We start from the raw sequence: 17,129 nt of genomic DNA, 5'->3' as shown, positions 1-17,129 counted from the left end.
CACTGTCTGCCCATAAACACTGGTTGCCTGGTCTACACGTTTAAGATTGTTGTCCCGTTGGATTTTCCCCTTAAATTGAAGGACTGTAGAGTAAAGAATGGGCTACAGGTTCCCCCAATATAGATGCATGCAACGCATACTCTTTTTGGTGTAAATAAGCCTTCCTTCTAATTATGTAGCAAAGGGGTTAAACTTTCAATAGTGTTGTGTTGTCAAACAATCACACTGTAGAGAGAGACTGAATCTCTTTCAGCTGTTCTGCAGGCGGCTCTATGACTGACAAATTAGCACAATTTCCGTATCGGGATTAATACTGTACATTAATAATCGCTTCCTTTTTGATTGGAGGATTTCCCAGTCAACTATGCTGCTAGCAGAATTCAAGGTGCTGCAGGAAGGAAGGAAACTCCGTTGTTGTTGCTCTCTGTGTAATTGTACCCGTCTGCGTTCATTCCTACTGATTTTAAAGGTTGACATGCAAAACAATTCCCCAACCTGCTGGACCTGCTTGATCACTTGTTCCACTAAATGACAGTCCCACTAATTCAGCGCATACCAAACACTTGACGTTGTTTGTGATGCTTCAGAGAACATGACTTTGATGATTAGTCTATCTATTGTAGACAGTCACGCATCTCTGTCTCCAGCAATGCGCTGCATAAATGCATGCAGTGTAATGGAATATTGGTTTCACGTCATTCCTACTAAAAGTCACTTTTCTTGTTGTGTAATAATCTGCTTATTGTATTATCTACTTGCTAAATTGTGTGGTTCTGCTGTCCTGTTCATCACATGAATAACTTGAGGTTGTCATTGTTAAATGCTGATTCTGAAATATATTGCACTGAAAGCTTAAGTTATGTAGTTCATATAACCTCCTTAGAGCTGATACAACGGGTGACGAGGATTTTCTCATCAAGTCAAAGTGACCTTTAATGACATGTTCCTTACTTGTGGCTGTATCTTGTGAAGGCAAGTCTGGTTCTATCATTGAGTCAGATTTCTCCTCATGGCCACTGGCCTGCCTTCCACTGTGTTTTTTTTTTTTCTCTTTCCCTCCCTTCTGCTCTTTTACTCTACCCACCCCTTCCCCGACTGCATGTGCTCATTTTTTCCACTCTCTCTGGAGAAACAAGGCTCTCTTTTCTTTGTAGAAATGTCTGTGTATGTGTAGGCCTACATAAGAGACTGTGTGTGTGAAGTGGACTCTAAAAATGTATGTCTATTTCACATCTGGCAAACTCAATAACTGTGATTAATATTATTTTTGTGTGTGTCTGTATGTTGTGAGCTTGCGTGGGCTGTATTATGAGAGCTGGAGAATGGTTTCTCGACCCTCCTGACCTCACTCAGAAACCGATGTGTGACAGGCTAGCAGGGTCACTCAAAGACTACAACAGCAACGTCAAGCGGCGTGTCATTCTCCTGAAAATGCACAATATCCAAAATGTAATTCGCTAAGAGATGTAAAGATGTAGCCAACTTGCATTCTCTATCGCATTAGTCTTATCTAAAAAATGCAACACGGGCCTAGGCACCATTTATAAATACAAATGGAACTCTTTATACTGTTTTCATATGAAAACAATGTCTTTACTTCAGCTTAATAATGGGGTCCACTTTTCCTTTGACTTTTGACAGCGCCTTAAAGTTTTCCTTTATCGTCCATCTTGACCCCACTTACACCTGAGCAGTGATTTTGGAACAATACAGAGTGGTGTGACGGCTCTGTGGTTCGTCTTTCGCATCGCAACACAAAGGTCCTGGGTTTGAATGAACTGGCTGAAGGCTTCTTTCTGTGGAGATGTTGGAGGTTTCCTCCAAAGTCTTTGAATTAGAAAATCGCTTGTCTGTATTTCAAATAATTTGTCTTAGCTGCAACCAGCAGTTACTGAAAAGGTCACCATCAGTCACTACCAAAACTGTAAGTCAAAGACTTTGTTCTCGTGCCATTCTGGTAGCATGTTAACTTTAAAATAAACTGGACTGTTTGACATTCTTTCACCTATTTTCTGGCTACTGAGTAACCTCTTGACTTTTGGAGCAGTTAGGGGGGCTAATTCCTCTCTGATTCCTCCTACACACTACGTATCCAGAGTCAATTTATCAAGAATTATGTTCAGCTGCACACATTCATACTGCTGAACGTACATTAACACCTGAGATCTGTTCAGTGCAGTAACATCTTGTATTGCTAAGCAGCTCCACATAGTGATTTAGAAAGAATCTGGAGAATTAAGAGACAAGGTTTCCACTTTCAAAAACCTTTCAGCACAGTAAGAACATTCTTAAGAACCGAATGCTTTCTCTCTCTTAAAATTCTGCATTTAGAGTGTCACTCAGCTCAAATAATCATTGTGGCTACCTTTTGTAGGCTGAGCAGCACACGTGTACATATTTCACAGCACACACCGGTTCAGTCACTCAGGACCTGAGCTTGACATTCAGCAATGTGAACATGAACACAAATAAAACTCATCCCTTTGTGGATGATTAATTATGAAAGCAAACGGGGGGGGGGGGCAGGGCTGCAGTACATTCCTGCCCAGGAGTTTATGTGAGAGAAGGACATGTTTCTGTGCATTACTGTGCAGAAATGCCATTTCATAGGGAAGCTAAAACACCATTGTGTTGTAAAATGAGAGATCACAGGTGTGCCATGTTGCTGAAGTGACTATTAAACCAAGATTATGTAAATGGTGCAAGAGACTGAAGCTACGCGAGATCAAGTTAAGGAACTTAAACGCTCACAAAATGTGCAGTGTGGAGGAATTCTGTGGGGTTTTGTTGCTGCTTTAGGATTTTGGATGTGAGCTGATGTGCTCTCTTGGTCCTTCTAGTCTGTGATGTGGCGTATATGTGTGTGGTGTGAAACCGCTTTAGTAACGGGAAAGGTTCAGTAAGTGATTGTGATTGCAGTTCCATTGCAGAATCCGTTCATTAACGCTTTGTACTGCTTTATAGAGAGACTCTGCCACACCACTTGATAATGATTGTGTTAAAATGTATAGAATGCACCAGGTCAGCTGGGTGGGTTAAGAGTGACTGCTGTTCAAACCCCACAAGAAGCACTTTAAGAGGAAGTGGATGAAACGCATGGAAACGAGTGCTGAACAAATCTGTCAGTGGAGCAATTCAGCTTAGATGAAGCAAGCGGGTGGATGCTTTTGCAAGCTGTGGTTTCTGTTTCAGTTCTGGTAATTTTTGAAATTAAGTGTAAAACTCTTAAGAATGAATACATGTTAGCACAACTAATACATCAAAATACCTGTTGTGTAAGGTGAATACCTTTTTACAAATGAGTTGAAGTAGGTCATTTGTCTTTGTCAGCGTAATAGATCTAATTCTGCATTTTTCAAATTTGGCCTGATGCTAGTCTAGATTGATTCAGAACTAAGTAGAGACATCAATGTAAAAACGTTAAAGTAGCAAAGAGACTTCACTGCTTATCTTTTACCCTTTTTTTTGTTGTCTTTTTCCCAAACATTGAGACTGTTTGTTTGTTTGTCTTGGAATTGTGATCCTGATTTTCTGTTTCTCTCTGGAAGTCCCAAACTGTGCACATGACAGCCGGATAAAAAGGAATGAGTCAATTTCTTCTTTCCTCATTAATGGCAGGTAGTTTCCGAAGTTGTGTCTTAAGTTGAAACTTCCTCTGTGTTTCGCATCTGAGGACGCTGTTGGGCTCACTCTCTCTTCCTTCTTGTTTTAAGTGCAGAACTTAAGCAATCCAAGTACTTGTGTGTATCGAAAATCACAAATTTGCCTCAAAGGGCTTTACAATCTGTGCATACCACACTCTCGCTCTCTCCTCTGACCATATTGACCATATTGTGTGTGTGTGTGTGTGTGTGCGACGTTCTAACTGTGGCTCTTTTGTTCTTGAAGGTGAGTAGTCACCATGGCACCCTTCCTGCGTATCGCCTTCAACGCTTATGACGTGGGCGTTCTGCCTCCTCTGACTGAACCTCCCAGCTGCGCCGTCAAGATGAAGGAGTCTGTCAACACAGGTATACACACACACGCACGCGCGCGCGCACGCGCAGTCATAATTTTACCTAGATAGGGGAGCTCCACAGTGAGCAGCGAGACCTGACGTCCCAAGTTCAATTGCTTTAACAGCCACCATCTGCTGAGCTCACACAAATCCACAAGCAAACTCTGCACCTCCAGGCACTTTGTGCAGTAATTGCTCCGCTGCTGTGACTTTACTGAGAGAGTAAAAGACCAAACATTTTATTCCTACTGATCATTTTTCACAGAGCGAGGAAAGACCTTGGTCCAGAGGAAGCCCACCATGTACCCACCCTGGAAGTCCACTTTCGATGCTCACGTCTATGAGGGGCGAGTCTTAGAAGTGGTCCTCATGCAGAGTACCGAGGAAGCGTTGGCCAAGGCCACGGTTGGAGTGTCTGTACTGGCAGAACGCTGTAAGAAGTCCAAGACCAGCGGCCGTGCTGAGTTCTGGTTGGACCTGCAACCTTCAGGGAGGGTCCAGATGGCTGTGCAGTTCTTCCTCGAGGACACTGATGCAGGTAAAACTGCTGCATCTTAAAGCCTCTGGAAACCTGGTTTGAAATGTTTCGTATTATACTAACATTAGATATGCATGACTGAATAAGTCTGTTAAAGTTCAGAAAAAAACATTCTTTGATATTTAATTGTTAAGAGTATTTCAATCAAAAGTCTAACCTGCTTAATCAGGACCATGTGGGTGTGGTTTGATCAGATTAAAGTGACAGTGGCCCAGCAATTTCAGAGAGCAACTACACAACTGTAATCACATTTAGATTCAAATATTGCTGAATCCTGTTTGGAAATATGTGACATCACAGCATCACCTTTTTCTCTATGAGCCCAAACCAGTTGAAACTGGTTAGAACAGCACAGACCTACATCTCCCATGTGAAATAACTAAAACTATTCAAACTTAGCCAAGAAATTGCATGTTGTTTTAGAACCCTACCACTTGAAGAAATTTTGAATTAGCCAATAACATCACTCTGCATTAAAAAGCAAGTTCCCTGACCGGGAATCGAACCCGGGCCGCGGCGGTGAGAGCGCCGAATCCTAACCACTAGACCACCAGGGACTGCTGTCATAGGAGTGGAATATAGTGGGGGAACCACCATAGGTCTCAGAAAAGAGCCCCTTCCCCCTCTTTTTTTCGCTCCCTCCCCTTTCAACCACACTCATGTAGATCCACAGCAAATCACTCTCCTTCAGTGTCTATATGTGCCCTGTATTCACGGAGATTCTATGATTGCCTATCTAGTGTTCATTTCATTGCACAACCACAGCTAAACATGTTGGTTATTGTGAACCTCTCTGGAGAGTGTGGAGTCGTCATGCTCTGGGCCAGCTGCCCTGCAATAAACTGCCTGCCTCAAACTGCCAAGGGTTAATCCGCATGCTGACATGTGTCAAATTAAGCTTGTCAGCTGACTACAGTTGTGGCTGTATAGCCAATGCTATCACAGTCCTTTAAGGTCATTTAGGCAATTAGCCTCAGGGATGTCAGTACTTTGAAAATGTAGCAAACACACTGAACACAGCAATATATATATATATATATATATATATATATATATATATATATATATATATATATATATATATATATATATATATATATATATATATATATATATATATATATATATATATATATATATATATATATATATATATATATATATATATGGCACAGCACATGTAACAAGAAGGGTTCATTCCTGCTTATCTTGCTACAGTGTACAAATGTCTTGACAATGACTACTCTGGATCATATCGTATATCAGTCCTATATTGGTATTTTATTAGAGATTAAATATATTTGTCTCATTCTTTATTTTATGCTTTTTTATTATGTGTTTTAATGCAGAGTTTTAGATCTCAGTGGTCTATCCTTTCAGGAATGAGGCGGGGGAATTATTGAGATTTTTTTGGTACAATAAGGCCACTTTAAGATATTCAACAGCACCTCAAACGGTCTCTCACTGGCAGCTTGAGTTCAAAATTATATAATCATCATTATCTGCTTTCAAAAACCTATTTTAGTTTCACTTCAGCTGTAAGAAGCAGAAGTTAAGCAGAGCACTACTGACCAGCAGTGTAGCAACTGCTAGCTCACCGCCCCAGACAGGGAACCTCGTCTATGGTTGTCACTGCTGTCTGCCAACATGGGAGTGGGATCGGGTGAGATTTACAAAGGGTGGATTTCTGCGTGGGAGTAGCACAGTCGGGGTTCACTGTTCAGGGTTGGAGAGGGTCATGAGAGAGGTGTGTGTCTGCTGTTATGAGGGTTAGGCTCCATACTCCCATCAGCTCCCTCCTACACACTCCACAGGTTTCCTGAAAAGCTGCCCGTAGTATTTTTAGGTCTGTGTGAAGAACCCTCAGCGCTGTCTGTCTTCTTTCTCTTGCCCTCACTCTCACTCCCACCGCCTTGGCTCAGCTCACTGACGCGCTTTCCAAACATAAACATCTGTCTGTGGAGTGGCAGAGAGGAAATTAGTTTATCTCGCTCTCCTCATCACTCTTCCCACTTTTCCTTGTCTATCTATTGTCTCTTTTAAGGCTACTCCTTTTATGAATTGTCCCTCTATCTCTTCTCTCCCTCACCCCCGTTCACCCATTTACCCTCCCGATCTCTCTCTGAGTTGTTTGCCTTCTTTGTTTACCTCTCTCACGCCTCTTTTGCTGTGGTCTCTGAGTGACTTTTGACCCCACCCCGCGTCAGTCGAAGCCGCTTATACAAAATGGCATTTTTCAGTGTTTACCCCGCATTTAGCAGCAGTATCGGAGGCTCTCTTCTATAGCTAGTAGGGCTTTTTGACTAAATAGCCCTTGGCTATTAGAGCTGATGACTAATTTGTGATAATACACACTGTGGCGTCGTTTAAGCAACGTCAATAAAGCTCATCAGCTAGATTGTAAAAGATTTGGGTGGTTAAATAATTCCAACTCACTGTATCATTTTTCTTTTTCTTTTGGAAATCAATAAAACATGTATTTGGATAATACTGCACTTTAAAGCTGTTTGAATAACATAGAGGTATAAATACAGTAGTTTGATTTGTAAATCAATCTCTCCCCTCAGTGTCGTGTCAGCCATCAGTGAAGGGTTCTTGCGAGGATGGATTCACGACCCTCAACAGGAGGAGAGGAGCTTTCAAGCAGGCCAAAGTTCACATCATCAAGAACCACGAGTTTTCCGCCACCTTCTTCAGCCAACCAACCTTCTGTTCTGTCTGCAGAGAGTTTGTCTGGTGAGATGCCATGTTACATCTGTCACTATTATGTCATCAAATACTTCTTTTACTTTGACCTATTTTGAATATGTTAGTAATTTCCAATGTTACTCTTCCTGGGCACGACTTATCCAAAAGCAGACAATGTTCCTGTCTCCTTGTTTTTCTGCATTAATATTACACAATATTACACAATATTACACTGGCACAGCTTTGATAATTCCAGACCGTTTAAGATGTCACCTACTGTATGTTCTCTGGCTATCAAATGAGACAAAAGACATCCGTTGTCCAATAGGAAAAGTCCAGCCCCCCCACGGGTGCTTCTCAAAAGACCAATTAGTAGCGGTTCTAGTTTCCTTAATGGAGCAGTGTGGGGGGTTTGTAATGGGAGAAACAGCAGCAGGACTGCTATTGTGAGAATGAGTCACTGTCTTGGGAAGTCCCACAAAGCTGTCATGTTGCCTTCCAACTATGTCAGCAGCACAAACCAAGCTCCTACTACTACCATATCCCACTTAGAGGCAGGCAGAAAGAAAGAAATCTGATGTTTTCTTCAGTTCTTTGCGCGTGTGTGTGTGTGTGTGTGTGTGTGTGTGTGTGTGTGTGTGTGTGTGTGTGTGTGTGTGTGTGTGTGTGTGTGTGTGTGTGTGTGTGTGTGTGTGTGTGTGTGTGTGTGTGTGTGTGAGAGAGAGACTGTGACTCTTTGGCCAATTATCATCTTAGCATTTTTAGACATATAAAATTCAATCTCATGAACTGACACGTGAAAGATATCTTCCAGTTATGGTGTTAACAAATAAAACCCACGAGTCTTTGCTGTGCCAACTCCAGTAACGAGTGTCCCATGCTTTTCCCATGCTTGATTTTGCACTTGCATAATACTTTGGAGAAGAGTTTTCAGAGAGTACAGATGTAGTTTGGTAGCTTTTGCATTAAGGATTAGGTAAATGTGTGCTTTACTGCTGCCAATTATCTGCACGGTAGCTACAGTACGTCACTGTCATAACCACAAGCCTACTATTGAAAAACCATTCTGGATTTATTGCTTTAATATGAGCAACCATATTTTTCTTAGTAATGGCTGAAGAAAATCCTTTTTCTGCTTCATCTCACCCTTTACAAAAATTAAATTACATTCCCTTTCTCCCCATACAGGGGGCTCAACAAGCAAGGCTACAAGTGCAGACGTGAGTGTTTTCACTAAACGCTATCTGCATTTTTATCACATTTTACCCTTTTGTATTCTTCACAGTTAACAAAATATTTATTCATTTGTTTCGCCCAGAATGCAATGCGGCAATCCACAAGAGATGCATCGATAAAATCATCGGCAAGTGCACTGGGACAGCAGCCAACAGTCGGGACACTGTGGTGAGCAAAGTTAATGTTCTCCAACATCGGTGCAAAACCTCACCTCAGATCTGACACTCTTTCAATTTAGAGCATTTAGGCACTGCTATTAAGTAGTCCATTAATCATTCATGTAGTCCATGTGTTTTTTCCTTACTCAAAAACAATGCAAACTGTTTTTCATGAGTCAACTTAATTCAGAAGTTTACAAACAACATCAGCATATAGATTAAATAAGGATTGGCTGTGGAATTTCATTAATCTAAAAAGCAACTAAAACTGGTAAAACATAGTCCCACATGTGTCTACTTTATTATCAGATAGCAGCTTCCTGTGTGTTTAATGGATCTCTGCGTGCTTGTAGTTCCAGAAAGAGCGCTTCAAGATTGATATGCCGCATCGCTTCAAGCAACATAACTATAAGAGCCCCACTTTCTGTGACCACTGCGGCAGTCTGCTCTGGGGTCTCTATAAACAGGGCCTTAAATGTGAAGGTAATGTGTTTTTATACTCTGTCTTCAAATGAAATGTCTGCCTTTCTCCTGCCTCCTTCCATGCCCATGACTTCTTTTCTCTTTCATTGTATCGCCACATGACAAATCCATTTTTCATACCTCTGACCAGACTGCGGCATGAACGTACATAGTAACTGTCAGAAAAAAGTGGCCAATCTGTGTGGAATCAACCAGAAACTACTGGCAGAGGTTCTGTCTCAAATCGGCCAGGTTTGTACTCTAACACATGTTTATTTCAGTGTACGTGGACTTTCTTTTCATTTTATGCCAGTCAGCGATAAATAAAATGTAAATTACTAATTGTTGATGTGCAATGTCAAGAATATTCTAACAAACTTTTTTTCATCCCCAGAAATCAATCAAGAAGTCTGATGACTCCAATTCAGAAGATATTGGGATCTATCAAGACATCAATAGTGCAACAGTAGACCCTAGTGGTAAGATGGGTTCATTGTAGCGCACACTGTAATACAAAGTTGTTTGGTTTAAATCAAGTTTTGTCATTAAAGGTAAATTAGGAATAGTAATGTTGTGATTGTCTTTTTAACTTTATTCACATCCTCAAATCTGTATCCTTTGTTTGAGTTTGCATGCATCTTTGCATTCAGGTTTGCATACGTATTTACTCTGTGTGCAAATGTGCACTTATAGCAGACAGCAAGGCAGGTGAGGGTTTGGGCCCAGGCTCACCTGCAGTTCCCCGGGTACGCCTCAACATGAACCACCTGGTATTCCACAAGGTGCTGGGAAAAGGCAGCTTTGGCAAGGTAGGCCCCATGGTCCCCGTCTTTAGATCCTTTCCTGAATTTTACATAAAATGATTGTCGACATAAAAATGGAAAACACGTCAAACATTATACAGACATGTTATACCAATGTTATAACACATATATGGTGAAAAACATATATGTGAATGTAACCTTTGTAGATGACCATTATCTACCAAATATGACTATGAAAACGACTGATAGTCCATATCTCTCATCAAAAGAAGAGTGAAATGATGAAAGCTGAATTATAACTCAAGCGAGCTCTCAAGGATGCACACTTTGAAGACGAGATTCTTATTATGTTATCATGTCTTGGTAATCATCATCCTTCCTTAAACCATATTTGATATCATTTTTTATTTGTGTTCATTTTATAATTAATTCATTTATGACCAGCTCAGCTGTAGTTTACCTGTTTTTTTTGATCAACCAGGTTTATTAGATCAATACATCTACTCACGGCCCGCTACATGACTTCCCTCACATCGATGTTGGGGGTGGTTTTCAGATGAGAAAAGAGTTTGGTTATTTATCAATCACTATAGATGCTAGGCAACATTTGACAAAGACATACACGCTACATGAAGGTTGACCTATTTGAGAGAACAGAGAAGCAGATGATGGAAGGTTCATCTTTTCAGTGAGATCAAACATCCAGTGTCCATGTAAGATCACCAAAAGAGGGGGAAAGATATAGATAACCTCTTTGTTTTGATTTTGCCTTTGCTATTCTCCATGAAACTGGTGTCATCACACTGATGAAGTACTCACTCTAAGTGGCTTTTGACACCCCAGGTGCTGCTGGCAGAGCTGAAGGGACAGGGCCAGTACTTTGCTGTGAAGGTCCTGAAGAAGGATGTTGTTCTCATGGACGACGACGTGGAATGCACCATGGTGGAGAAGAGAGTCCTGGCGCTCGCCTGGGAGAACCCCTTCCTCACACACCTCTACTCCACATTCCAGTCTAAAGTAAGCACACGGATACTGAACATCTACTAGTAAAACCTATAAAAGCATGTTCTCTGATAGGGAATCAACCCAGGCATCAGTGACACTAGTCACAACTCCCAGTTGTTGATAAAGACCCACACTCCCAGCCCCCCTTGTCTGAATCCATTCTCTCTGTCACACACACACACACACACACACACACACACACACACACACACACACACACACACACACACACACACACACACACACACACACACTCTCTCTTCATGTCTAATTTGCCGGCGACAGCGAGCTGACAATAAAGTGTTGTTTGCACAGGAGCACCTCTTCTTTGTAATGGAGTACCTGAATGGAGGCGACTTGATGTTCCACATCCAAGACAAAGGCCGTTTCGATCTCAACAGAGCCACGTGAGTATACAAGAACACCACTCAAAAGAACTATGAGCAATACAGCAACTGTCATTTTCCACATTGGGAGGATCTGTAACTATCTCTTGAGCGCAGTAAAGTTGTGATTTAATAGTTGTTTTGCATATTTCAACATTCAGATTCTACGCTGCTGAGATAATAGTGGGACTGCAGTTCCTCCACTCAAAAGGAATCATCTACAGGTGAGATCCCACAGCCATTCTGCACAGATGTCTGCAGTCTATATATTTAACTTGTTACTGCAACCGAGGAGGCGGGAACTGAATCTCTTTTTCTGATTTTTGACTACTGTACTCCAAACAGAAAATACTGTACTGGAAATGGTTGTACATTGTATATATCTCTTCCTGTGTCTTTCCTCAGAGATCTGAAGTTGGACAATGTGATGCTGGACAAGGACGGACACATCAAGATAGCAGACTTTGGCATGTGCAAAGAGAGTGTGTTTGGAGACGCCAGAGCCACCACGTTTTGTGGGACACCGGACTATATTGCACCAGAGGTTAGATTCAGCGCCGGGCTTACGTTACATTTCATACCACTACTTTTTCATCAAATTCCTTAAAAAAATATATATACAGTTGTGGTCAAAAGTTTACATACACTTGTAAAGAACATAATGTCATGGCTCTCTTGAGTTTCCAGTTATTTCTACAACTCTGATTTTTCTCTGATAGAGTGATTGGAACAGATACTTCTTTGTCACAAAAAACATTCATGAAGTTTGGTTATTTCATGACTTTATTATGGGTTAACAGAAAAAGTGATCAAATCTGCTGGGTCAAAAATAGACATACAGCAGTGCTAATATTTGGTTACATGTCCCTTGGCCATTTTCACTTCAATTAGGCGCTTTTGGTAGCCATCCACAAGCTTCTGGCAAGCTTCTCGTTGAATCTTTGACCACTCCTCTTGACAGAATTGGTGCAGTTCAGTTAAATTTGATGGCTTTCTGACATGGACTTGTTTCTTCAGCATTGTCCACATGTTCTCAATGGGATTTAAGTCAGGACTTTGGGAAGGCCATTCTAAAACCCTAATTCTAGCCTGATTTAGCCATTCCATTACCACTTTTGATGTGTCTTTGGGGTCATTGTCCTGTTGGAACACCCAACCGCGCCCAAGACCCAACCTTCGGGCTGATGATTTTAGGTTATCTTGAAGAATTTGAAGGTAATCCTCCTTCTTCATTATCCCATTTACTCTCTGTAAAGCACCAGTTCCATTGGCAGCAAAACAGCCCCACAGCATAATACTACCACCACCGTGCTTGACGGTAGGCATGGTGTTCTTGGGGTTAAAGGCCTCACCTTTTCTCCTCCAAACATATTGCTGGGCATTGTGGCCAAACAGCTTGATTTTTGTTTCGTCTGACCACAGAACTTTCCTCCAGAAGGTCTTATCTTTGTCCATGTGATCAGCAGCAAACTTCAGTCGAGCCTTAAGGTGCCGCTTTTGGAGCCAGGGCTTCCTTCTTGCACGGCAGCCTCTCGGTCCATGGAGATGCAAAACACGCTTGACTGTGGACACTGACACCTGTGTTCCAGCAGCTTCTAATTCTTGGCAGATCTGCTTTTTGGTGGTTCTCGGTTGACTCTTCACCCTCCTGACCAATTTTCTCTCAGCAGCAGGTGATAGCTTGCGTTTTCTTCCTGGTCGTGGCAGTGACAAAACAGTGCCATGCACTTTATACTTACAAACAATTGTTTGCACTGTTGCTCTTGGGACCTGCAGCTGCTTTGAAATGGCTCCAAGTGACTTTCCTGACTTGTTCAAGTCAATGATTCGCTTTTTCAGATCCATGCTGAGCTCCTTTGACTTTCCCATTGTAGCGTTTGTGGGCGTTTGTATCCAATGAGCCCTATTTAAATGGCCTCAGAGAAGTCACCAGCTGTAGTCACTCATAATCACTCACAAGAAGTTAAGAGGCCATGCTATGAAGCTCATTTCATTGACACAACTTTCTAAGTCACCAAAATTGCTAATTCATGTTGCTGTATGTATATTTTTGACCCAGCAGATTGTGTCACTTTTTCTGTTAACCCATAATAAAGTCATGAAAGAACCAAACTTCATAAATGTTTTTTGTGACAAAGAAGTATCTGTTCCAATCACTCTATCAGAGAAAAATCAGAGTTGTAGAAATAATTGGAAACTCAAGAGAGCCATGACATTATGTTCTTTACAAGTGTATGTAAACTTTTGACCACAACTGTATATGTTTAGAATATATATATTCTTGTCACTAATGTCTAAAGTGTTTTTGTGAAACTGTCTCTCCTCTCAGATCCTGCTAGGACAGAAGTACACCTTCTCAGTAGACTGGTGGTCTTTTGGCGTGCTGGTGTACGAGATGCTGATCGGTCAGTCGCCGTTCCAAGGCGACGACGAGGACGAGCTTTTTGAGTCCATCAGGTCGGACACCCCTCACTACCCTCGGTGGATCCCCAAGGAGGCCAAGAACCTCATTGAACTGGTACCTGACAGGATACATTTGTTATTATTAGGCGCACTTTGTTCCACATAGGCAGACACAGTGTTTACATTATTCACAATAATTGATTTCAATGCGGACACTCCTCCTCATCAATGTCTGTCTTTTTTGTCCCCATCATCACTCCAGTTGTTTGAGCGAGATCCCAGTCGCAGGTTGGGTGTGGTGGGCGACGTCCGTGCTCATCCGTTCTTCAAAACCATCAACTGGCAAGCACTGGAAAAGAGAGAAATGGACCCTCCTTTTAAGCCCAAAGTGGTATGAGTCTATGAGTGTTTTTTTTTTAAATATGATTGTATGAATCCAGCATGCCGATTACTTCAGTGTGCTTCGTTACATTAGCTTAACTTAACTTAACCCTGACCTGCCACCCACAGAAATCCCCCAGTGACTGCAGCAACTTTGACCGAGAGTTCCTGAGCGAGAAGCCGCGGCTCTCCCACGCAGACAAGAACCTCATAGATTCCATGGACCAGACAGCGTTCGCTGGCTTTTCCTTCATCAACCCCAAACTGGAAAACATGATTAGCAAATGAAAAAAACGAAATGTCTCCTTTGGGAACACGGTCTTAGCCCTGGACTTGGAAATAGGCTTGAAGTTCAACTGGATGGATAACAAGAACATGAAAATATTTGGGCTTGAGACTTCTTTAGTTCTTCCATCAGAGGACGAGAGCTAAAGTGAAACCAGGATGTATGCTGCCGTCTAAAGCAAAAATCTTGTCTCGGCTGTCAAACTGTATAGGTGTATAAAAGAATATAAAGCTCCAGGAAATGAAGGGAGATTCTTATAATCAATGCTGGGGTGGATAGTCAATGATGCATTCTGTCTTTTCTTACTTTTCTGTCATTTTTCCTCGTGATGACACCTTGAATCTAAACAAATAATCGAATGTACTGTATTTGGATTCACATGATTTAAATCCCTCTGAATTCAAGGAATGTTATTGCAGAACTGAATAACTTCCTCCATCACTTACTGCACTGTCTTGAGAAATTGGAGGTACTCTAAGCACACCCCAGAGTCTCGCATCACCTGAAAAGCGTTAATCTGTTTTAAATTTTGTCAAGAATTTTAAAGTGCCCTTGGTGTCAAAGACCTCTTGATGAACATCAAACTGAAGCGTCATGCAAACAATCGCTCAGCACTTAAGATTGATTTTCTGCGCTGTCATCACTTATTGTACACAGCAATGGTATGGTACTTAACCTGTATATGTGTTGAAGGATGTTATTTTGTGTGGGAGGTATGGGCATTCCACTGTAAGCATTGGGTCTTTGAAATGTGTTATGTTGCTTTAATGTAGGGCTTTTAACATGAAAATAATAGTGCTGTATATGGAAAATTAATATGTATATTCCAATGAGCTGCCTGTGAGTTGTGGGCATTTTTTTTTTTTGTACTCATCTTTTACATCTGATTATAAATAAATACATTGTAAACTCTTAAATCCCTATCAGCCAGTGTCACTTGATCACATTTTGTATTTCATTTGCATTGTGTTGGAGACTGATGTATATCACACGGCTTCATGTGTAGACACTCTTTCAAAACAAAAATCCTATTGTAAAGACTAGCATACCATAGAAATTCCAGTACTAATCACTGCATTCCTGCTGTTATGGTGTGGTCCTCCGGTCGCTGCTGGTTTCCAGCCATTGTTTGCTAGATTTTAAGGAGCCGACATTGGACACAGCCTGTGGTGCCTCACCTCAGAAAATGTGAATTGCTTTGGAAGGGCACCAAAACAAAGTACCACAGGGATTTTGTCAGTGCATAAGAGAGAAAGACCTGCCTGGCTTTACTGACATCTAGTGGTCAGGTGACATAACTGCACCTCCTCGTGTGGACGAAAGGCGAGGAGACATTCCTGCAGTGCGCACGGCTTACGACCTGTCCTCGTCCTCTGTCTCCAGCAGTAATCCCCTTCCGACTGCAGGATGTGGACAGTGAACAAATAACTCACACGAGGCAAATAACAGCGACCTCCACTGAGCAATAAACCAAGTCAAGTAGTTGAGACGTTTGCCTTTATGCAAACAGCATTATAGACCAATGCAGCATTGAAGTTGCAGAACCTTAAAAAAATGAAATGACCCCACACATTTAAAAACCGAAATAATAAAAACAACAAATACGTGTTTTTTTTTCTCTGTTTATTTACTGAACCTAATTTCCTTAAAATAGTCGCCTGCAGTCTTTTGTTTGAAAGCTTATATATTGAGAGCGCCTCTGCAGTTAAATAAAATGACTGAATGAATTTAGGAGTAAATGCCTGCCCCCTTTTGATGTATTCATGGTTCTCCGATTGTTTCGGCTGTTCACGATCCGATTGTTTTTCTGTAGCTCATTTTTATTGTAGGCGACTGTTTTCCCCTCAATGCGTGCATATTTTTTTTTTCTTTTGTTAGGCATCCGAAGGGTTGGTCTATTGTGGAGGATTATAGCATATATATGGTCCAAGTGAGCGACAAAACATGTTTCAGGCTCTTTCTGGCTCACAGAAACGCTTTCCAAAACGAGAAATACGTGTATTTAATACATGAATCAGATTTATAACAGGAAATGGATGGACTTTGAGCATTGCACTCACAATGTGAAGGCATATTTCCAGCAGTTTCTCCCGCCCTCTCCTCCAAAAACCCGACTTGACAGCCTTGTGCAGCAGAAGTACCGAAACAGCGATGATATACAGAACTGAATTCAGTCATCATGACAGGGCGTTATTGTGACTGATTTAAAAAGCAATTGCCCATTCAGCCTTTTATTGGGAACTGTAGGGCTATTTTATTTACTTAAAAAATATAACAGTGAATGAAAATTAAGCAACTCGAGGTCACCTTCAATAACACAATCTACAGGCTACTTTATTCAAGAACAAATTGCTTTTTCGTGGCAAAAAGCACTCCTCCTATCGAAAGTGGGTCGATTAAATGTGCAATTAATTCCAGCTCAACCATTAACTAAGTGTTGATTCCGCTGGGGATAAAAAAATAAACCCCATTTAACGAGTAGACATGCTGACCCTCGTGTCTTTGTCAGAAATAAAGCAAACGAACATTATTCTGCTTTATTCTGTTCTTTTCTTTTGTGAGGTTTTCTAGATTTTTGGTCTTGATTCTTGACTGAGTGGTATTTTATTGTGTGTGTGAGTGTGTGAGTGAAGATGGAAGTCGGTAGCCGGGCTCAGAGGCATATAGGCGGCAGAACATGCGCAGTGGCCATTTGTGCCATATTGGGAACGAGGTCGTGAACGAGAACTGCGTCAAGCTAGCTGCACGCTACCGGAGCGACACCGGAAGTGTCGCGATTTATAACCCTCGACACAAAAAGAGCCACCGTTGCTCTGACGACGTCT

At 41.5% G+C, this 17,129-nt stretch overlaps 1 protein-coding gene and 1 non-coding gene across 2 annotated transcripts in view; one reads left to right on the top strand and one right to left on the bottom strand.

The window, feature by feature from the left end:
* Positions 1-15,225, top strand: part of LOC137879342 (protein kinase C delta type-like) — a 20,731-nt gene extending 5,506 nt beyond the window's left edge. Inside the window, exons 2-17 of the mRNA XM_068719968.1 lie at positions 3,889-4,010; positions 4,263-4,535; positions 7,103-7,271; positions 8,412-8,443; positions 8,542-8,627; positions 8,971-9,100; positions 9,231-9,331; positions 9,474-9,558; positions 9,773-9,888; positions 10,687-10,860; positions 11,164-11,255; positions 11,396-11,458; positions 11,640-11,778; positions 13,564-13,752; positions 13,900-14,028; positions 14,148-15,225. Coding sequence (XP_068576069.1) covers positions 3,902-4,010; positions 4,263-4,535; positions 7,103-7,271; positions 8,412-8,443; positions 8,542-8,627; positions 8,971-9,100; positions 9,231-9,331; positions 9,474-9,558; positions 9,773-9,888; positions 10,687-10,860; positions 11,164-11,255; positions 11,396-11,458; positions 11,640-11,778; positions 13,564-13,752; positions 13,900-14,028; positions 14,148-14,306 — 2,046 coding nt within the window. The 5' untranslated portion in view covers positions 3,889-3,901 and the 3' untranslated portion in view covers positions 14,307-15,225. The remainder of the gene's footprint in view (positions 1-3,888; positions 4,011-4,262; positions 4,536-7,102; positions 7,272-8,411; positions 8,444-8,541; positions 8,628-8,970; positions 9,101-9,230; positions 9,332-9,473; positions 9,559-9,772; positions 9,889-10,686; positions 10,861-11,163; positions 11,256-11,395; positions 11,459-11,639; positions 11,779-13,563; positions 13,753-13,899; positions 14,029-14,147) is intronic.
* On the bottom strand, positions 5,021-5,092 carry trnae-cuc (transfer RNA glutamic acid (anticodon CUC)). Its single transcript has one exon. It is a non-coding gene; the product is annotated as a tRNA-Glu (tRNA).
* Positions 15,226-17,129: the final 1,904 nt, after the last annotated feature.

Source organism: Cebidichthys violaceus, unplaced genomic scaffold (assembly GCF_023349555.1).
Source record: "Cebidichthys violaceus isolate CVI_PGR_0920_01 unplaced genomic scaffold, fCebVio1.0.p SCAF_25, whole genome shotgun sequence".
Lineage (NCBI taxonomy): Eukaryota > Metazoa > Chordata > Actinopteri > Perciformes > Stichaeidae > Cebidichthys > Cebidichthys violaceus.
This window is presented reverse-complemented; position numbering and strand designations above follow the sequence as displayed.